Source organism: Phyllobates terribilis, unplaced genomic scaffold (genome assembly GCF_046119375.1).
Source record: "Phyllobates terribilis strain yellow unplaced genomic scaffold, ASM4611937v1 Scaffold_1__5_contigs__length_1240528914, whole genome shotgun sequence".
NCBI classification, from domain to species: domain Eukaryota; kingdom Metazoa; phylum Chordata; class Amphibia; order Anura; family Dendrobatidae; genus Phyllobates; species Phyllobates terribilis.
In genome coordinates this window covers 1,049,022,808-1,049,045,788 of record NW_027362761.1, presented here as the reverse complement: position 1 = coordinate 1,049,045,788, position 22,981 = coordinate 1,049,022,808, and the positions used below count along the sequence as shown (strand labels likewise).

The 22,981-nt window shown below is 43.8% G+C and overlaps 1 protein-coding gene across 7 annotated transcripts in view; it reads left to right on the top strand.

The window, feature by feature from the left end:
* Positions 1-22,981, top strand: part of FAT1 (FAT atypical cadherin 1) — a 296,807-nt gene that overhangs the window by 243,962 nt on the left and 29,864 nt on the right. For all 7 annotated transcript variants that reach the window (XR_012248471.1, XM_073645370.1, XM_073645374.1 and 4 more), the window contains 3 exons: positions 3,057-3,254; positions 21,304-22,105; positions 22,192-22,317. Coding sequence is in view for 6 of the 7 variants with exons in the window: in XM_073645370.1 (XP_073501471.1) it covers positions 3,057-3,254; positions 21,304-22,105; positions 22,192-22,317 (1,126 nt within the window). In the remaining variant the exon portion in view is untranslated. The remainder of the gene's footprint in view (positions 1-3,056; positions 3,255-21,303; positions 22,106-22,191; positions 22,318-22,981) is intronic.

The window sequence follows — 22,981 nt, the reverse complement described above, 5'->3', positions numbered from 1 at the left end:
TAGATGCAAATTTATTGGGTACAAGCCATCCAAAATGTAGACGTTTCTTTTAACACATGACCTTCATCAGTAATGCGGATTGCAGTGATGAGTAGCAGAGAAGACAAACGCTAAAGGATAGCAGTGGGTGCCTCGGCGGTAGGTAGCGCCTGCTATCCTATAGCGTTTGTCTTTGTTCCTCAACACTGCAATCCGCGTTCCTGAAGGAGTTCATGTGTTGACCAAAACGTCTCCATTTTGGATAGCTTGCACACAATGAATTTGCATCTAGAATATATTTGAGTGCCAAGTTTTTTCTCTACTTTATTTATGGTATAGGATCCTACGAGGGCACCTGCGACAGGAGTGCCGTGATTACATCTTTTTGAAGATAGTTATACTGCATCAGCAAGACTTGGCAGACTGCTATTGCAAGATATGCTGTTCCACCTCTTTTGATGAAGCACCAAAAATAGAGCAACCTTGAGGACTGTAGATGCATTGAGCAGCCAAGAAAACTTGCGAAGTCCAACAGATAAGACACCACATGATTTCTTCCCTTCGAAATCAAAAGATGTACAGCATTGGCATTAAGTCAGAATTTGCAGTAACCAGTGGAACCCAGTACACCCATGTATTGCTTAGAAAATTTGCAGCCAAAAAGCCATACTTTCGACATGGAAACAAGGTGAAACGACTCAACTATGCATGAAAACTTAGGTGTAGAAAAATGGCAGCAAAAGCTCTGAACTTATTTAACATTTAAAATAATTGGCTGTAATAGAAAGGCAATTTGTTTGCCAAATGGCTGGAGAGGTGCCCAATAATGAGTGTTCCCAGACAACAGCAAAACATGGTGGAGGTTATTTGCAAGTTTGAAGTTGCATTTTAACAAATGGAGTTGGGGACTTGGTCAAGAATAATTTGTCTTCAGTACTGAGAAATACAGGCAGATACTTATCCATCATACAATACCATTAGGGAGGTGTCTTTTCAGCTCTAAATTTATTCTGAAGCATAAAAACAACCCCAAACATAAAGCCAATGTCATTAAGAACGATCCTCAGTGTAAAGAGGAACAAGGAGCCCTGGTAGTGATGATTTGGTACCAACTGAGCTTTGATTTCAACATCGAGTCTATCTAGGATTACATGAAGAGACAGTAGGATTTGCACATGCCTACATCCACAGAAGATCTGTGGTTAGTTTTCCAAGATGTTTAGAACTGATGAGATCTTTCAAAAACTGTGTGCAAGTGTACCTAGAAGAATTGATGCTTTGTTGTTGTTTTGAAGGTAAAGGGCGGTTATAAGAAACATTGATTTCGATTTTTTTTATTCATTTAAAAAATATATTTAACACTATTTTTGAAAGCATTATTACTTTGCAGCTTTTTTCCACACCTAACTAAAACTTTTGCACAGTACTTTATAAAAAAATCTTCTCTGTGTCTCAGACGCTCAGCTCTGTCTGCCATCCACCCCTTCTCCTCAGTGTCCTGTGTCTGGTGGTAAGACAATCGACTGTAGCAGAAACATCCTTGCTATGTCTTGTCTGCAGTAGAACAAAAATCATTAAGTTCCACCCCTTTACTAAAGAGATGGGGCTTCAGGCAGCCCAAAACTGGAACTGATCGAAGAGATTAACCTCTTTGTTTCTATGCACTATTTCTACAAGTCTGACTGACTGTTTCAGGATCATACAGCAATGGCTGTAGACTAAAAACAATGAGGACAACTAGATTTCTTGTTAAATTTATTCATTTATTTCTACATTCACCATTCCTTTCAATAGGAATGAGTTTTAGCACACATAGAGGTGACATGGCCCTTAGTTAATAGTGTTATAGAAAGGGAGACTATGAATAGAGAGGCACTGCTTGTACAGAAAGTTACGGAAACCTCTTGGGCTACTCCCTTGTCCACTGGTCCATAGCAGCTGCAATGTCCCTCTATGGTGCATGATTAGATCGTGGGGACTAGCATATCATCTAATGCCATCAGCCTTCCTTTATCAATGTAGGTTACTTCCAGATATATGCGTGTGTCTTGGGCAAGGTTACATCTTTCATTGTCGTAGTAAAATAAATAGCAGAAGACTCTCATTCTATTGGCGATGAATATAATGCTATGATGAATGTCATGTTGAATGATTCTACAGAGGTTGCTCTGTATGATAAATGCAATCTACATGTCGATTTGTTGTAATACACATTTTCCCATTCATTCATGGTTATTCTGTAGGTGGCCTGTACTTTCCGTGACCTCCTTATTGTAAACCTTCGGTGTCCATTCAGTTCTCTGGGATTTGAAGGCAGACTATTTTTCGGTTCACTTTTTTTCAGAGCCTTGTTAGATAGACTGTATGAATATGTTTAGTATGCAAATGCTGCCCTCCTCCTGAGACCCTCAGCCACCACCTCCAGAGTATTTCCTTGAGAAGAGACTTCCATCTTTAGAGGATTATTTTGGCAGCAGATACATCTTCCTGCATGCTGCTCTCTTTATATTCGCCCACAGTGTTTTTGTATTCTAATTCTCGAGTGGTCAGGAACCCGAGGCTTTGCTTTGGGCTGTCTATACTCGTCTTCCTTATTAGGCTGAAAGTGCCAATGGCTAAGCAAAGTTCTGCCTTTAATTTTGCTTCACACAAGTTGTGTTCTCGGAAAAGTTAAATTAGTCTAATAGTTTTCCAGAATGGTGTCTAAGAAAATCTTCAAGTGTCATTAATATAGGATTTCATGTATAGAAGAACGAGCGGCAAAATGGATTTTTACCGTTCTGTCTTCATTCACGCTTTGAAGCCGCTGTTATCCTTCCTGAAACTGTAACAAGCTCATTTATCTATGAGTACATTCAATTCAGGTTGCAGATACAAAGTGTCTTGTGTAATTTTCCTGTTCTTGTCAGTTTTTATGCTCCTCGTACAGTCTCGTTGGCTCTATGAGGATCCATTCTCCAGGCTGCTGCTTTCCTGACCGGTAAAACTGTAAACTAAAGCCAGAAACTTGTGTCAACTTGTAGACAAACACATCTAGCTGTGACAGTATCATAATCGTCTAAAATATATCTCTACAGGAAAATAAGCCAATTGGGTTTAGCGTTCTGCACTTGGTGGTGACTGACAAGGATTCGTCTCACAACGGCCCTCCATTTACCTTCACCATTCTGAGTGGAAACGAGGATAATACTTTTCAGATTAACCAGCAGGGAGCAATAACGACAGCAGCCGCTCTGAACCGGAAAACCAATGACCACTTTCTACTTCAAATTCAGGTATTCAAGAATCCTATACGTAGTATTATTAGACTTGTATGATAATATTAATGCCAAAGTAATGTGTCAAGTATGCAGGAATAGTAGGTATCACCATAAATTAGGTATTCGATGTTTCGTCTTTACTTAAGCTATGTAAATAAAAGTGTAGCTCCCTCCATTAAGTGCATTTCTCATTACCTTTGAAAAGTTGTAAGCAGGTATTGTAATAGAGTAAAGTTCATTTAATTATTCAACCATGAAATGGTTATTCCCATTTCTCCCTTCCTTAGCTGAAATGGGAGTAACTGCTTCTAGGTGCCGACCACCAGAGGAGAGGGTTGCAAAAACAACCGAACGCAGCTGCAAAATATTAGTAGGGTAAATCCTAAAGAAATTGATAAACATTACAGATATAATGTAGCACGGCGAGCTACATGGTTTCCACACCGTAGGAGTTGCACAAACACCACTGCTTCTGTAACTCTAATTGATTTCTATGGGAGTTGCACAAACAGGGTAGCACAGCTGCACTTACCCGGCTTCTGGTGCCATCTAGAAGCAGTTTTTTAAGATCTCGGGAGACAACTTAAAGATTAACTCAAAGAGGTTTTCTTAAGCTTCATCTTCAGGAGTATTCTGTATGCAAGGCTTTGTATATAGCTATTAGGGTTGCATTCATTCCTCCTGCGCCTATCTATTTAGCTTGCACACAGCCATCCATATCTGATTAAGGTCCAGGTTTTGGGACCAAAACGTTATATATAATTTTCTGGATTGCCTACAATAAAATAAAAAGTTGAGCACATTTTCTTTTGAAGTGCCAAGTACTTTGAATACATGGAAGCCTTCTTGAGCACTACCCGTATATCTACAACACTTATGTCACTCCAATTCTATTCTCCACCCAGCACCGCCTCTTCCTGCTTGAATAACTGCTCCTTTGCCTGAAGTCACACAGCATAGAGGCTGTAAATTAAGCAGGAGGAGGCATCACTTGGCAGGGAATAGAGCTGGAGTGACAGAGGCTTCAGACCTACAGCTTCATTTTCAGAACAATTCAAACGCTGATTTCTCAGTAATGGAGGAATGGACTGGCGATGTAAAGATATCGGTGGACTTATCTTTGAAAGAGCTACATGTGCATATAAATAGTTTGGGGTGTGAAAACCTGCTGGCAGATTCCCTTGCAACAGATGCCACTGCAGTAGTGTGAGCACAGCCTTTATTGTAGAGGTGCCTTCACCTGTATGTAGTAAAATCCATAGCTGTTTATTTAAAGAGTAACCATCGTTTTAATTTATTTTTCATAAATCAATAGTCCTCATTATCAAAATTCTCAGGTAAAATCCGTATTCAGTGAAGACAGATTATTACCTTACCGAGATAGGAGATGGCAGTTGCTATGAAAAAATTCTGTTTAGAAGGGAGCTAGAGGTACAGTTCCTCCCCTCCTATCTAGATAGAATATTATCAGTATCAACTATCCTCTCCTATCTCAGTATTGGGAAAGTCAGTCTTCACTGAATACAGATTTTAGCTTTGAATTGAGTAATTGGATAACAACTGTTCAATTTTGGCAGAGAAAAAAGTGGATTTCTTTAATAAGATATATTACAAGGTTGCTTATTTTCATGTGTACTATTGATATATGAAATAAAAATTAAAATGAATAAACTTATATTAAAAAAATACATAAGCCATAAGACAAAGAACCATGACCATTATGTGTTTCAGGCCGATGTGGTCATAGCGTCAGTAATCCAACTGCATAGAAGGCTATACAGTTATATGAAAAAGTTTGGGCACCCCTATTAATCTTAAGCTTAATGTTTTATAAAAATTGGTGTTGGACACAGTAATGTTTCTGCCTTGAAATGAGGTTTATTGTACTAACAGAAAATGTGCAATCTGCATTCAAACAAAATTTGACAGGTGCATAAGTATGGGCACCTCACCAGAAAAGTGACATTAATATTTAGTAGATCCTCCTTTTGCAAATTAACAGCCTCTAGTCGCTTCCTGTAGCTTCTAATGAGTTCCTGGATCCTGGATGAAGGTATTTTTGACCATTCCTCTTTACAAAACAATTCCAGTTCAGTTAAGTTTGATGGAAGCCGAGCATGGACAGCCTCTTCAAATGATCCCACAGATCTTCAATGATATTCAGGTCTGGGGACTGGGATGGCCATTCCAGAACATTGTAATTGTTCCTCTGCATGAATTCCTGAGTAGATTTGGAGCGGTGTTTTGGATCATTGTCTTGCTGAAAGATCCATCCCCTGCGTAACTTCAACTTTGTCACTGATTCTTGAACATTATTGTCAAGAATCTGCTGATACTGAGTGGAATCCATGCATCCCTCAACTTTAACAAGTTTCCCGGTGCCGGCATTGGCCACACAGCCCCAAAGCATGATAGAACCTCCACCAAATTTTACTGTGGGTAGCAAGTGTTTTTCTTGGAATGCTGTGTTTTTTTGCCGCCATGCATAACGCCTTTTTGTATGACCAAACAACTCAATCTTGGTTTCATCAGTCCACAGGACCTTCTTCCAAAAAGAAATTGCCTTCTCCAAATGTGCTTTTGCATACCTCAGCCGACTCTGTTTGTGGCGTGCTTGCAGAAACGGCTTCTTTCGCATCACTCTCCCATACAGCTTCTCCTTGTGCAAAGTGCGTTGTATAGTTGACCGATGCACAGTGACACCATCTGCAGCAAGTTGATGCTGCAGCTCTCTGGAGGTGGTCTGAGGATTGTCCTTGACTGATCTCACCATTCTTCTTCTCTGCCTTTCTGATGTTTTTCTTGGCCTGCCACTTCTGGCCTTAACAAGAACTGTCCCTGTGTTCTTCCATTTCCTTGCTATGTTCCTCACAGTGTAAGCTGATAGGTTAAATCTCTGAGACATCTTTTTGTATCCTTCCCCTGAACAACTATATTGAATAATCTTTGTTTTCAGATCATTTGACAGTTGTTTTGAGGAGCCCATGATGCCACTCTTCAGAGGAGATTCAAACAGGAGAACAACTTGCAAGTGGCCACTTTAAGTAGCTTTTCTCATGATTGCATACACCTGGCTATGAAGTTGAAAGCTCAATGAGGTTACAAAACAAAAAAAAGTGCTTTAGTAACTCAGTAAAAAGTAGGTAGGAGTATTTAAAACAAGAAAATGATAAGGGTGCCCATACTTATGCACCTGTCAAATTTTGTTTGAATGCAGATTGCACATTTTCTGTTAGTACAATAAACCTCATTTCAAGGCAGAAACATTACTGTGTCCAACAGTTATTACATATATCAAACTGAAATAGCTGTTGCAAAAACACCAATTTTTATAAAACATTAAGCTTAAGTGCCCACACTTTTTCATATAACTGTATATAGTGACACTGTAGCTATTTGTAGTGACAGAGGCACCTATTTATGCTGCATTTTTGGAGCATATTCTGGGATTTACAGACCAACAATTCTTATGTTACAATCCAAGATCTAAGGAATGAATGTCACTCTGAGACTGTGGTATGCTCCTTAGAGTTTTATTATCTGGTCATGAGCATATAACAATGCTATTATTAAAGAAAGGCATGCGGCCATTGCTTTACGATGCCCTTTGCCATTTGCACCATTGCTGGATCATACGTCTATAAAGTGCATACTGCAGGCTTGACTGTACTTAAACATAGTTCTGGATGGATTGTGGCCACTAGATACTATTTATATCTTTTTGTCCTTGTATTCTGATGGTATCAACACATTTTATGATAACAATAGTGTCTGTGATGCACGTTGCACCTTCTAGAACTGCCTTAAAAGTTTCCCACAATGTTGTATAGTTAGCATAGTATTACTAGTTATTTCCTACATTTTTGCCCTTTGCTACTTAAAGGGGTTTTCCCAAGAATAAAGTTAATTTTAAAGTTGATTTTAATCAATACATCTTGGAATAATAACAATTTCCACAATTGGATGTGTTTTAAAAAAATGTACCTGTGCTGAGATAATCTTATAAATGTGCCCCTGCTGTGTACTGTGTAATGGCCATGTCTGACCGTGCAGGAACTTGGTCTGATCATATCACAGCTCCTGGGCAGGGGAGGAAGAAAAGAGATTATACAGACGTTACAGCAGGGGATCACAAGTGATTCTTTTTGTGAGTAAAACATTTCCTGGCCTGTTTTTAAGAAATGTTTTACCAGAAAGAAAGGAATAATTATTTGTGATCCCCTGCTGTAACGTCTGTATAATCTCTTTCGCGTCCTCCCCTGCCCAGGAGCTGTGGTATGATCAGACCATGTTCCTGTACGGTCAGACACAACCATTACACAGTACACAGCAGGGGCACATTTATAAGATTATCTCAGCACAGGAACATTTTTTTAAACACATCCAATTGTGGAACTTATTATTATTCTGAGATCTATTGATTTAAATGAACTTTGTTCATGTGACAACCCCCTTAAGTTAAGTACTGCACTAAGCTCTAATAATATACTGTAGAAGTGGAAAGTTTATGGAACCGGAAAACAAATATAGAATTTTGAGCAGAAAGTGATTGTTTTTTTACCTAAGCACCCTGGAAAGTCCCGCTGTCTGTCGTAATATCCCCCGGACTCTGTCAGCAAATGGTAAATATGTCATAAAATAGGAACTTTGGAAACAGTCAAACACACAAGCATCACCCAACATAGGTGTTGTGTCTGACACTGTCAATAATGCTGAGACTGCTGGAGGAAGCACAGATGATTTGTGTCACTGCATTCATGACTACAGCCGGTGATCAGAGGAAAGTGACAGGAAGATAGCAAGAAAGTAGAAGCCTAGCAGGCTGGAGACCGCAAACTGAGATGAGACGAGAACAGACTGACACCAAATTTATTTTTTTCCCATAGGAAGAGGAATAGTGAGGAATAAAGATTATAATCAAAACAGTTATTCTGACATAATGACCAAAACTGCCCAGGAAATGTATACTCACTAGTCATAAATGCTACAAAGAGTCTTTTTCATCGCTTACACGGCCATAGAATAATGAGAAAATGTGAAACTCAGACCTGGAAAAAATGTACAATAGATTCAGACGTGACCTAAAAATGAAAACTACCCAGAGAGGACCGGTCACCTCCCCAGACATGTCTGTCTAAGTAAATACTGGAAATAGCAACTCTGGAGCATCTTTTATTACAGTTGTCTTGTGCTGATCCTTTGTAATTCCTTCTAGAAGTTTAGGATTAAAGGGGTGTTCTCAGAATCCTACTGTGGTTTCAGTGTGCCCTATTGCAGAAATGAAAGGAGCTGTCAAATTATTATTATTTATTATTATAGCGCCATTTATTCCAAGGAGTATACATAGCAAAAAACAAGTACAATAATCTTAAACAGTACAAGTCAATGACTGGTGCAGGAGGAGAGATGACCCTGACCACAAGGGCTCATTGTCTACAAATACAAGTATCTAACCTTAAAACCCTCCGTCACATACAATAGGCCTGACAGGCACATCTTTTATTTGGCGGGAGTTTTGAAATGTTTGTATTTCAGAGTTATTAGTTTTATGTTAAGTAAATGGTTTTTTTTTGCACCTGATTATGTGTAGTCTTTTATTACATCCCTATGAAGGTCACTGATCACTTTTAGAGCACTGAAATTGCAAACATTAGATATTATAGGTATTTTTCTAGCCTGCGCCTGACAGTCACATTGTATGTGAACTCGTTAGAACCGATATTGTATGTGACGGAGGGTTTTAATTAACAATGTCCTAGACTTTAGCCACCCCATATTTCTATCTTGTTGCCCTGGGACTTGTCCTCCTGTATTTTTGCTTGACACAGTTTAGCGTACACGTTTGATACTCACTTTTCTGCTTTAGTTCTCTTATGTATCGTGAGATAGTGTATGGATGGGTGTGACGCGCCCCCTGGGCCGTGGGGTACTCGGTGGCGGGCCGGTCGTTGTTAGGGGAGATGTCACAGTGGCGGTGACCCGGTCCGTGACCCAGGGCGGTCAATAAAACGGGGGTTATTGATAGGGGATTTATAGTGATTGTATAAAGTTCGTGACGCCACCTGTGGTATGCGGCTAGGGGAGCCGCCGCTGCGGAGCAGGTCCTCTGGAGGTGATGTTACTGCAGCAGGGATTGTGTGGCTCTCCACAGGTAGAGCTTAGGTCCAGGGCAGTGTAGATGTTATGGGTTATGCTGGGCGTTGTAGTGCAGGGTTTGATGGTGCAGCAATAATCAGTCCACAACTTAATGGCGGTTTCCTCTTATCTTTACTGGCGGTGATTAGGCAAACCGGGACTAGGGTACTGGCTAGAAGTGGAAGTCCGGGCAGCCTGCAAGCAAGTAAGGAATCCTCCTTGCCAGGTGAAGTTGGAGGCCTTCCCTTTCCACTAAACTCCTTGGCCCTGCTGCTTGTAGCTGTGCGGTGGCCCTCGTCCCTGAGTGCAACGTTTCTGTGCTCACCCATATGGCAGGCAGTTCGGGCCTTGCTGGTGCGTCGCTCCCACGTGGCGGTGCTGGGCCCTCTGTGCTGCTGAGCCTCTGGGCGTCTGATGGGGCCCAGAGACCTGCAGTCTCCTGCCCTCTGGTTTCTACTGCTGGGCCTTCGGTGACCCACAGCCTCGGACTCCCATGTTCGGTTCTTCTGTGTTGGTTCTTTTAGGGTGAGCTGCCGCGCAGCTCCAGTCCCCAGCTCCTCTCTCCTCGACGTCCTGACTTCAACTCCTCACACTAAGTCTAACTAACCCCGCCTCCAGATCCCCGTTGCCAAGGGGAGGAACTCCCCTTGCTGGTCTGGAGCCAGGAAAGTGTTGCATGCTTAGTAAAACCTGATTAGGGGACCCCTGCTTGCTTCCAGGCATGGCATCACCTCTTGTGAGGGAGGCAATGCCACTGTGGCAACCGGTCCCCTGGGGTGCCACATTCCCCCCTAGTTAACTTCAGTACTCCCGGACTGAGGATACCTTTTAAAATTAACAATTGACAAGAACAATTCACATTACAAACAGGTTACAAAGTCAAAAATTACAAAAAATCCAAGAAAAATTAAAAGCAGTCACTGCGGCGCTTAGTCCTTACGCCACAATCCTGGTAGCTGTAATTTGGCTGGTGGGAACCGCATCAACCCACTTTGTGTATTGTCCCTGGGCGTGGCTTCAGGGCACTCTTTCGGTGGGCCTGGTCTTCAGCCATGCCTGCAGTTTATTTTCTAGGCCTATTAGTAACTATATTCAATATTGTCCTGACCACACCTAGTCCTGTGGTCCAATTGTCCATAAATTCAACAAATATACTTTTCCAAGACTATTTAATGGGTACAACTATAAACAACATACACTTTAATTCTCTTATACTTTAGTTTCTCCAGCGAGCAGGGAGCTGACCTTTTGTACTCCTGGTCGGTCTACGTAGTACGTTAGTTGTCAGTGTCCTACCCTGGCCCCTAGTGTCTACCCCTGGTGCGGTGGGTTCAGTGTGAACTACACTACAGGTAGTCTGAGATAACACCAGTAAGCTGGGTAATTTCCTACGAATTCTTTGGCTCACCATGGGTACGACAGGTTAAATGCTAGCAGAGGGTCGATTCTCCTGGTCTGCTGATGATGAAACCTCTGTCTCTGGGGCCGACTGGTCTTCCAGCTGTTCTGGGACTTCTGCAGCTTCCAGTGAGGCCGCTTGGAGAAAGGTCAAGACCGGTACCACAATCGCTTTGTTCACCTGCGTCCAAGACCAGGGAAATTCTCAGAGGACTGTCTGAACCGTTTCCTCCACTTTTTCTGTGGGCCGAGGGCTGTCTGGATCTTCTTCTTTGTGTTTCAACTGTTCAGGACATGTCTTCAAGTGATCTCTTGAGACTGCCGCTGAAGTTTCTCCTCCATCTTTGATGATGAGGCACACTTTGGTGTTGTCGTAATTAGAGGGTAGGACGGTGTATGGCTCAACCTCCCACTGGTCATCTAATTTATGGACTTTTCTCTTCCTCTTAAGTACCTGTTCTCCAGGTGATAAGTGAACGGCAGGTGCGTGCTGATTGTAAGTCTTCTCTTGCTTCTGTCTCGCCTGGGACAAACTTCTCTCAACACACTCTTGCACCTTGCGGTATTGTTGCTGCCGCTCGGTATCCCAATCCGCATCTGGTGAAGTCGTCTCTGGTGTTAGGACTCCCATGTCCAAGTCAATGGGTAGCTTACCAGGTCTTGCTCTCATCAGGTAAGCGGGTGTACAGTTGGTGGCGTTCACCGGGATGTGGTTATACAGGTCCACCAAATCTGGTAACTTCTCTGGCCACAGGCTGCGCTCTTCACGGGGCAACGTCTTCAACAAGTCTATCACCACCTGGTTCATCTTTTCACACAACCCGTTGGTCTGGGGATGATACGGCGTCGTCCTGATTTTCTTGCAGCCGTACAAGTTACAGAATTCCTGGAACACCTCTGCTTCAAAGGCTGGACCTTGGTCTGTAAGCACCCGTTCAGGGTAACCGTGCGGGCGACAAAAGTGCAGTTGGAACGCTTTGGCTGCCGTCTGAGCCGTCTGGTCTTTCACTGGCACTACTACCAAGAATCGGGAGTAGTGGTCTACTATGGTGAGAACGTAGACATAGCCTGACCGGCTTGGGGCTAGCTTCACGTGGTTCAAGTGGTTGCTTGGTGATTATGGGCTGCAGGGGAGCCCTTTGGCTATCACGGTCTTTTCGTCTCGGGTTGCATGGACCACATTCTCGACACCATCTCTCGATTGCTTTCCTCATGCCAACCCAGTAGAATCGCTCACGTAGCAGGACTTCCAACTTCTTCCACCCAAAGTGTCCTGCTCCATCGTGGTACACTTCTAAGACCATTGGCGCATCCCGCCTCGGGACTACCACCTGCCAGACCAGTTCGTGTGTCCGGGAGTTGATGCTTCTTCGACACAGCTTCCCCTCTTAGATGAACAGGTTTCCCTTCTCCTTCCACAACTGTTGGGTCTCCTGTGGAGCATCTGGATCAGGGTAGGAGTCAGCTTGCGTCAGCAACTCCTTGACTAGGCGAACAGCCGGGTCGCTATCCTGCGTTTCTGCCCATCCATGGTGGGGCTGTGGGTTGAATGTGGCTTCTCTTTTGGTGGACCGCTTGTCCCTTACACAGTGGGAGCACTGGGTCACCCCATGATGATGGAAAGCGGGTATCTCTATCTCCTCCAGCTCTTCCGGGTCTTCTCCCCCCTCTGGCAAGTTGGGCATCCTGGACAGCGCATCAGCATTTGCATTTTTATGCCCCGCCCGATACTTGATGGTAAACTCGTAGTTAGACAGTCGGGCCATCCATCGTTGTTCTAGGGCACCAAGCTTCGCAGTCTCCAGGTGCGTAAGCGGGTTGTTATCTGTGAAGACTGTGAATTTGGAGGAGGCGAGATAGTGTTTGAAGCGCTCCGTTACAGCCCAGACTATGCCGAGAAACTCCAACTTGAAGGAACTGTAGTTGTCTGGGTTCCTTTCCGTGGGCCGGAGCTTCCTGCTGGCGTAGGCAATCACTCTCTCTCTGCCTTGCTGTACCTGGGACAGCACTGCCTCCAATCCCACGTTGCTGGCATCTGTATGAAGTATAAAGGGTTGGCCATAGTCGGGGTAGGCCAGGACTTCTTCTCCGGTCAGAGCCATCTTCAATCGGGTGAAAGATTCGCCTTCTGGTTTACCCCATTTGAACGGAGGTTTCGGGTTCTTGGCCTTCTTGGACTGGCCTACCAGGAGGTCTTGCATGGGTGCTGCTATCTTGGTGAAACCCTTGATAAATCTCTTGTAGTAGCCTACCAGCCCGAGGAACTGCCACACTTCCTTGATAGTGGAGGGTCTTGGCCAGTCCTTGATTACGGTGACTTTTTCAGGGTCTTCAACAGGTGGCATTTGGACGGCTTTACCTTCAGGCCTAAACCAGATAGGGCTTCAAACACCTCGGCCAGGTGCTCCAGGTGGTCTTCATATGTCTTCGAGTAGACAATTACGTCGTCCAGGTACAGCAGGACAGTTTCGAAGTTCTTGTGTCCTAGGCAGCACTCCATTAACCGCTGGAAGGTTCCTGGGGTGTTGCAGAGCCCGAATGGCATGCAGTTGAACTCGCTGAGGCCCATTGGTGTTGTAAACGCGGTCTTTTCTTTGTCCGCCTCAGCCACGGGAACCTGCCAGTACCCACTGGTGAGATCCAAAGTGGAGAAATAATTAGCAGATCTTAGTTCAGCTAATGACTCCTCAATCCTGGGTAATGGGTAGGCGTCCTTATGTGTAATGCGGTTAATCTGCCTGTAATCAACACACATCCTCATTGTACCATACTTCTTTCTAATGAGAACTAATGGAGCTGCCCAGGGGCTACAACTATCTCTGATCACCCCAGCCTCCTTCATCTCCCGTAACATTCCTTTGACACATTGATAGTGAGCTGGGGGTACAGGCCGGAACCTCTCTTTAATGGGCGGATGATCTCGTGTGGGAATATGATGTTGGACCCCTTTTACCTGCCCAAAGTCTAGTGGGTGTTTGCTGAAGACTCGCTGATATTCTTGGACCACCCGGTATACTCCATGCTTTTGGTGCAAAGGGGTGGAGTCAGTACCTACTTGTAGCTTCTAACACCAATCCTCCATCTGCCCCTTGGAGTCGTTATCCTCCGCCGGTTTGGACAGAAGCAAGGGTTCCACTGTCTTTATCTAGTTGTTACTGACAGTAAATAGCTTAGCAAGGGTAGCATACCGGGGCAAATGGACCTCTTTCTCCCAACAATTCAGGATGCATATCGGTACTCTCCCCTTGCGGACATCGACCACCCCCCTGGCTGTCAAGATGGTGGGCCTACTGTCAGAGTACTGGGCGTCTGCTGACGTACCAGTATGCTGCTCTGCAGGCGGAGGGATCTCTTACCCGGCGGTTCCGGATCGGGGCTTCTTTCTTCCCCCTCGGCGGGCGGCAAACCATGTGATAACACAGTTCAATAAAGTCTATGGCACACAGGACCCGGTTATACCGGGCTTCGTGAATCCTGTTCGTGACGCCAAGTTGACGCGCCCCCTGGGCCGTGGGGTACTCGGTGCCGGGCCGGTCGTTGTTAGGGGAGATGTCATAGTGGCGGTGACCCGGTCCGTGACCCAGGGCGGTCAATAAAAAGGGGGTTATTGATAGGGGATTTATAGTGATTGTATAAAGTTCGTGACACCACCTGTGGTATGCAGCTAGGGGAGCCGCCGCTGCGGAGCAGGTCCTCTGGAGCTGATGTTACTGCAGCAGGGATGGTGTGGCTCTCCACAGGTAGAGCTTAGCTCCAGGGCAGTGTAGATGTTATGGGTTATGCTGGGCGTTGTAGTGCAGGGTTTGATGGCGCCGCAATAATCAGTCCACAACTTAATGGCGCTTTCCTCTTATCTTTACTGGCGGTGATTAGGCAAACCGGGACTAGGGTACTGGCTAGAAGTGGAAGTCCGGGCAGCCTGCAAGCAAGTAAGGAATCCTCCTTGCCAGGTGAAGTTGGAGGCCTTCCCTTTCCACTAAACTCCTTGGCCCTGCTGCTTGTAGCTGTGCAGTGGCCCTCGTCCCTGCGTGCAACGTTTCTGTGCTCACCCGTATGGCAGGCAGCTCGGGCCTTGCTGGTGCGTCGCTCCCACGTGGCGGTGCTCGGCCCTCTGTGCTGCTGAGCCTCCGGGCGTCTGATGGGGCCAGGAGACCTGCAGTCTCCTGCCCTCCGGTTTCTACTGCTGGGCCTTCGGTGACCCACAGCCTCGGACTCCCATGTCCGGTTCTTCTGTGTTGGTTCTTCTGGGGTGAGCTGCCGCGCAGCTCCAGTCCCCAGCTCCTCTCTCCTCGACTTCCTGACTTCAACTCCTCACACTAAGTCTAACTAACCCCGCCTCCAGATCCCAGTTGCCAAGGGACGGAACTCCCCTTGCTGGTCTGGAGCCAGGAAAGTGTTGCATGCTTAGTAAAACCTGATTAGGGGACCCCTGCTTGCTTCCAGGCATGGCATCACTTCTTGTGAGGGAGGCAATGCCACTGTGGCAACTGGACCCCTGGGGTGCCACAGGTGCACTGTTCCTACTGCACAGACCGGACATACGCACTGTGCACCAACTACTGTCACAGAGGAAGCAGCTCTTCTTACTCTGCAGCTCTCTTCTCACCCTGCAGCCCTCTTCTCACTCTGCAGCCCTCTTCTCACTCTGCAGCCCTCTTCTCACTCTGCAGCCCTCTTCTCACTCTGCAGCCCTCTTCTCACTCTGCAGCTCTCTTCTCACCCTGCAGCCCTCTTCTCACTCTGCAGCCCTCTTCTCACTCTGCAGCCCTCTTCTCACTCTGCAGCCCTCTTCTCACTCTGCAGCCCTCTTCTCACTCTGCAGCCCTCTTCTCACCCTGCAGCCCTCTTCTCACTCTGCAGCCCTCTTCTCACTCTGCAGCCCTCTTCTCACTCTGCAGCCCTCTTCTCACTCTGCAGCCCTCTTCTCATCCTGCAGCCCTCTTCTCACTCTGCTGCGCTCTTCTCACCCTGCAGTGTTCTTCCCACTCTGTAGCGCTCTACTCACCATGCCGCACTCCTCTCACCCTGCAGCGCTCAGCTGCGTCATTGGCACAGAAATATTGCTGACTTCACCACCGATGCTAAATGGTATATACAGTATACATGTAGCTTTTTTTCCCAAGACACCTAGATTTAGATTGTGCAAAGAGCACCTGGTAAGGAATCCGATAAAACTCCACCATGCTTCTTCCCATGAGGGCTTTTCATGTTACCAGAATGGCATACAGCATTATTATGCAGGTGTGGTGACCATGAGTGGCACACAGGAGATTGCAGGAATCTATGTCGGAGACACAAGTGGCCTATGGGAAATGTAGTTTCTCACAAGTGATCAGGGTCATATGACCAACAATGAAGGGCCTCCCAAATTGTGCTGCAGAAACAATCGAGAAGGACCAGGTGGCAGAGGAGTTAGAAGTAAATCAGCAGGCGAGTATCTGATGTTGTTTTATGTAAACTGATAACAGCGCTTTTAATTAAAGAAAAAAATCTGAGACTAACACTTTAAATTGATAACTGGGTGTAACTATCCGACTTTACAAAGGGGTGTGTCCTTTCACAGTGTACCTCTGATTTGACAGTGTTAGGCTAGGTGCACACTACTGTAAAGTCTCATCCGAGAGAATCTGTTCAATTATGCCAATCACACTTCGATCAGAGTGTCGGCATAGTGTGATCCGATTCTCTCAGATGGAGAAACTTCTCCATTTTGTCAGTTTGTGGAAATCGGACTATACTCAGATGTCATCTGAGTGCAGCCCGATGTTTTCCATGCACTCATTGACTTGCATGGCCCAAGTGCTATCTGAATATCGGATCAAATTCGTTCATGCTGCTATTTTCTTCCCCTGACTGTGTCCTTCTGAGGAAGAGATTGGACATGTGCTTGGCCCCATATACTCACATGGGGATGTCCAATTATTATGGTCGTCGGCACGAGCCCACTAGTCCAACAGAAATAACATAGGAGTTCTATGAAATGAGGATCCACAATTGCCATTTCACTGGGATTAGTATTTCCTAAAATAGCTGTGACCTAAGAGATGAACGATCCTCGTTAATAGTTATGGTACGCCTACTTTGGCTTTGCTTTTGCTCTGTGGTTCATCTAATCATAATTGAAGTATTCATAGTTCAGATAAAATAAAATTATCAGCATGCAAATCCTTCTTATTACAGCAGATGTTCAACTTTAAAGAACATTTTACGGTTTACATAGTTTTACTCGCATAAGAAAGTAATAAAAAGATCTAAGTCTTGGCATCCATTATTTTACTATTATTCCCATTACTATTATCTCAGTGTAAGGCGAGGGCCATATGACTGTTCCCTTATCCGAGAGGATCGGGCTGATTGTGCTAATCACACTGATCACACTCTGATCAGAGGGTGATCTGAGTGTGATCCGATTTTCTCAGATGTGGAGAATAAAAAATTTAATCTGTGCAAAATGTAGTCCATTTAGTGTGTCTGTGAAAATCGGACTGCGCTCAATGTCATCCGAGTGTGTCTCATTTTTTTTGCCTGGACCCATAGACTTGAGTAGCCGCATACATTCCCATTATCGGAGGCAAATCGTGCATGCTGCAATTGTTTTTCCTTGGGCAACTCGGTCGAGGAAAAAATCGGGCATGTGCACAGCCCCATAGAAGAACATAGGGACGAGTGCGATCTATTTGTCCGATTTTTACAGTCGTGTGCACTTAGTTCTGAGCTGCTCTTTCAATTCTTCAGATTGCTGTCAGTGTCCCTTACCATCAGATGCCTCCTAGCAGCTAGAGTTGTGAAAATAGACTGAAATAGTCACATGGTGATGAGTAGGGATGAGTGGACCCGTGGAAGTTCGATGTCTGGTACCCGATCTGAACTTGGGTACCAGAACTTGAACCAGAGCCAGAATCCCATTGAAAACAATGCAGACCCAAACGTTGGATCTGGAAAAAAAATTCTCTCTTTCTCTCTCTCTCTCTTTCTTTCTTTCTTTCTTTCTTTCTTTCTTTCTTTCTTTCTTTCTTTCTTTCTTTCTTTCTCTCTCTTTTTCTCTTTCTCTCTCTCTCTCTCTTTTTCTCTCTTTCTCTTTTGTTCTCTCTCTCATTCTGTTTTTCTCTCTCTCATTCTGTTTTTCTCTCTCTCTTTCTCTCTTTTTCTCTTTCTCTCTCTTTTTCTTACTCACTTCCCCCGGAACTCCGTACTTTGCATTAGACTTCCGGGAGAAGTCCGTGTTCGGCGTTTAGCTCTGGGTATGAACCTTTAAGTTCGGATTGTCTGTTCTCTAGTTGTAAATCAATCTGATCTATTGCATGTTTTACCAAACATTAATAACCGGCCTATATGTCCTTTCTACTTCTGCCTATAAATTCCTTACAATCGCTCCTTCTATTCCTTACTGAAAAGTTCTCAAAAATGACATTTGTAGCTGAATGGTGGAGATTCTGAGTTTTGCAGAAAAATGATGTCTGGGCAATTTACACTTGGTTAATTAAGCCTAATACCGTTCCTGAACAACTTCCTGTTGGTTTACATAAAAGAGAATGAAATAGTAAGAGCACAGAAGACCTATTCTTCTTTTCTTCATTTCCTCTGACCCATTGAATTCTTTCCATGCAAGTAATCTCGGATTGTCGCCAGTGAATGTTTGTTTTAAACGCCGGCGTTTGATTATGCCTCCTACTACATGACGTACTCCTCAAAACCTATTTAATTCAGATATGAGTTTACTAAAAACGATAAAAGTTGTTTTTGTTCATTGAAGCAAGTAAATTTATAGACGTGTTTCCAGCTTATTAGTTGCTTTGTGGTTGTCGACAGAGGTTAATTTACATCTTAGTATGTCTGATGTAAAACCTCACTGTGTCAAACCTTGCAGACATGAAGAATTCCGCTAATAAAAAAACTTTTATAGTACATTCATCACCACGCTTTCTTCTTTCACGGTACCATAGGCTTTATTGCCATCTAGTGGTGAAAAAGCGAACTGCTCAAGAAAAAATTATTCTACCAGGAAAAAAATATCTATGTACTTTGTTACCCAGTAGATAGAAAATTAATCCTAATTTAGAGTCCTCAATGGTTGATACCTTTAGTAGCTAACTGAAAAGATGATGACAAATGGCAAGCTTTCGAGACTACTCGGTTTCTTCATCATGCCCAGTTTAACACAATATAAAGCAGGGGCAGACATACCATTGGTGCAACCTGTGCAGCTGGTGGGGGGACACTTCCACCTCTAAAGCAGCAACCAGCTTCTGTAAGAGATTCATAAAGAGGTGCCTTATTGGACTGCGCAGGGCCCATATACTGTTCTTGCACAGGGGCCCTCTTCTGCTTTGTCCACCTTTTGATCTAACGAGTCGCAGATTCATCAACAACAGGACACAAGAATTGTGCAGTTAATTAGACAAATGATGTGAAACAGAACTATCATTAAGGGAGGGGAGGAAATAATTGTGGCATTTTCCCTTAGACCTGATGGACAGGGTCAAAACTACAGTGGGTGCAGGGTTTACAGTTGCACCCGGGCCTGGAGCCCCAAAGGTCCCATTGGCCCATATTAAAAGACCAATGTTATTAGGATGGTGATATTTAGGGGCCCTCTTGAGATTTTACATTGGGGCCCACAAGCTTCTAGTTATGCCACTGCTGTTGGGGGCATCAAAACCATGGACCAGACCTCCATCATTGGATATTAAAACTCTCAACTCCTCAAGTATAAACTGCACCAATATTTCCTGTCACAACTGTTTCTCCCCTTCCCATATTGATAGATCTGCTTCACGTCACTTGTCTTATTTACTGCATTATTCTATGTCCTGAGTAGTCTGGAAAGCTGCAATTTGTTACCATGTTTTTAGATAGCCATTAAAAGGTGTAAACCATTGAGGACTTTACATTTTGGGTATTCCACCATGCATTTGCACATAGCAAAGCTGAAGGAATACCTTTTGTATTATTATACCTTCATATGTAAGCAGAATTATCATTTGACTCCAGATAGTATTACACATATAGGGGACAATGTATCAAGACTGATCATTCTCTCATCAGTTTTGATGGGGGGTCATTTTGGAGCAGATGCTCCTCATTCATTAAAGGCACCAAGAAGAGGAAAAAAGAAGTATGCAAAAGCTATGGGATCAGCTTATTAAGATAATAATTTTATTCAGTACAAATGACTCAAAAACGAGTGTAACAATACACAAAATGATTAAAAACAATTAAAAAGGCAAAAAATGCCCAGGCGTGTATAAATAGCAGTGGAAGACCATAATAAGGCTAGCAACTATCCTCATTTCCCAAGGAAAATAATAGATATACAAGGCATTTATAGTCCAGACTCCTCACTATATACCAGTATCTAGCTATAGCAAATATATGCAAAGAGTTGGTATAATATGGAAGTTATACAATATATAACTAAATATGCAAACAGTAACCACAGCCTGATGAACAGTTTTGCAAGACAATAATAACTCGCAAGATATATCCTGGTAATATAAATAAAGGTAAAAAAATAAACCTGATAAACCCACAAATCAAAAGGCACACGCTGCTTAATGTATCAGACAAGGCGTGTAGTGTTGTACACCTCTATGTGCGCCTCGCCACAAATAATACACCAGCTTTTGCTGGAGTAAGATTTGTGGAGTAGCAAACGCCGCTGCTCATTATGAATTTGACAAGTGGAGGTCACTATCCCCCTGACGCGCGCCCGTCCCACCCCCTAGCTCCACCTACTTTGTCAAAGAATGGCTCAAAAATGCCAGAAGTCATATTTTTGTGTGCAGCCTAACATTTGCGCAAAAGATTGCAACTTTTCAAAGATTTTTTTCATCAGAAATCCATTGAAAAAGCTTTGATGAATCGCCCCCATGGCTTGTATGATGTAAATCTTCAGGCTATGCTTTGATGGACGAAATCTCAAAGTATATACCGGTATATATATTTTTCTGAAACACAAATAGCAATAACACCCTCAACTGTTTAAAAAAAAAAAATGCATTCGGCAAAGGATTTACAGCCTTTTAGCTCATATGGGTGTTCCAGTATTTAGTGTATCTCTCTGTTGTATGCTTGCTGTCCATGAATGGAAACATTTCCTTATGATCCCAGTCTAGCTACTGTTCAAAGGGTTCACAACAACAGGGAAAACATGGTGTCCCTGCCTTATAGCTGACATAGAATTAACTTTCACACATTGTAATAAACCCTCTGCTGTGTGAGTAGAACAAGGTGAAAGTGTTTTTAGCTGCTGGATGTAAATATGTTTTCTTCTGACATGACCTTGTCCCTAATGATAACTTGAGCTGGTCACTTTTGGAGAGCTACAGAAAGTGTTCCTAAAGGAAGTTGAGATCATAGTGGTAATTTCCACAAAGCTTTAATTTACGTCGCCGTGATCATTTATATACCGACTGTTGTGTCATATCAAGTATCATCTCCTCTTATTTTTTAATGATATCTCTGTGCCTCGTTTTATGCTTCATTTTACGTTTTATTTTCTTGTGACTGTAATTCTTCTCTCTGCCTCTAGGTGGCAGATAACGGTAAGCCACAACTATCATCTATGACAAACATTGATGTTCGAGTCATCGAAGAGAGTATCTACCCTCCGGCCATTTTACCCCTGGAAATCTACGTGACCACGCATGGGGAGGAATATGCAGGTGGTGTGATCGGGAAGATCCATGCAACGGACCAGGATGTTTATGACACTCTTACATATAGTTTAGATTCCAAAGTAGAGAATCTCTTCTCTGTTTCCAGCACTGGAGGAAAGCTGATAGCACACAAGAGATTGGATGTGGGCCAGTATCTGCTAAATGTCAGTGTAACGGATGGGATGTTTACAACCTCAGCCGATATAACCGTTCATATCAAGCAGATAACGCAGGAGCTGCTCAATCACAGCATCACCTTCCGCTTTGCAAATCTCTCTCCAGAGGAATTCATCGGAGATTATTGGCGCAACTTCCAGAGAACCCTGAAAAACATTTTGGGTGGGCGCAAAATTGATGTTCAGATTCTCAGCCTGCAGCCGTCTGATCCGTCGGCAAGCCTTGACGTCCTGCTCGCAGTAGATAAACCAGGCAGCGCACATTTTGTTCCCAAACTCCTTATCCAAAAAGTAAATGCTTCAGTTGCCGAGATTGAAGACTTCAGTGGCGTTAAAATCCTTGAGGTCTTCCACAAGCTTTGCGCTGAAGTGGACTGTCCCTGGAGATACTGTGATGAGAAGATCACTGTCGATGAGAATGTCATGTCAACACATAGCACTGCCCGGCTGAGCTTTGTGACACCGAGACACGCACGGAAAGCTGTGTGCTTGTGCAAAGGTGACGAAAGAGCTTATATTCTGACAGAAATCCGATTTATCTACCTGCTCAGTTCTAAGTCATATGCTCATCTTTTTCTCAAACAGGAGGAAAGTGTCCTATTATAAACACGGTGTGTGAAGGAAACCCATGTCCCGATGGTATGGAGTGTGTGCCGGACCCTAAAGAAGATACATACAGCTGTGCGTGCCCTGCCAGCCAGCAGTGCAGTGGTAAGACGGGCACAGTCAACTGGGTGGAGGATAATATTCTTGTAATATGATTATGTATCAAAATGACATTACAAAGTGGTCTTCTATTGGGTAGTCTTCTCAAAGGGGTGGTATTTTGGAGTACTAGATATAGCTCTATCTTGCTCCCAGGACAGGAGAGGTGACTATAAATCACAGGTCTCTGATCACTGAGAGCTGAAGTTCTAGGAGCTCAGCCTGGTATGGGACTTCAGCGTGGTCTCTGTGGCTGTAGTGTGTCCTCTTCCATAAGCGAGCGGGACCACGGGCAGCAGACTCAAGACAGGAGATCCATACACTGCTGATTTGGTGGTTATCTTTTCCTTCTATTACAACCTACTCCCCCTACTGCAGCAGCTTATCCCCAAAGCTTTTGAGAGACACGTTCTCCACTGAGCCTTTCACCGCCATCATCTGTACTTACATCTTCTGTAATGATTAGGTTCCGATATCAGTGCAGTTATAGACAAATAGCCTGGAAAAAGGCAGGCTTTTGGAAGCCACTTACATGCGTTTTTTTTATTTATTTTTTTTACAGAATTGAAGACCATTAGGATTGACAATTTTTTTTTCATAACTTTTTGTGCTGGAGAAAATTATTAAAAATAAAGTTAATCTCTAATAATCTAGACAGGCAAGCAGTTTA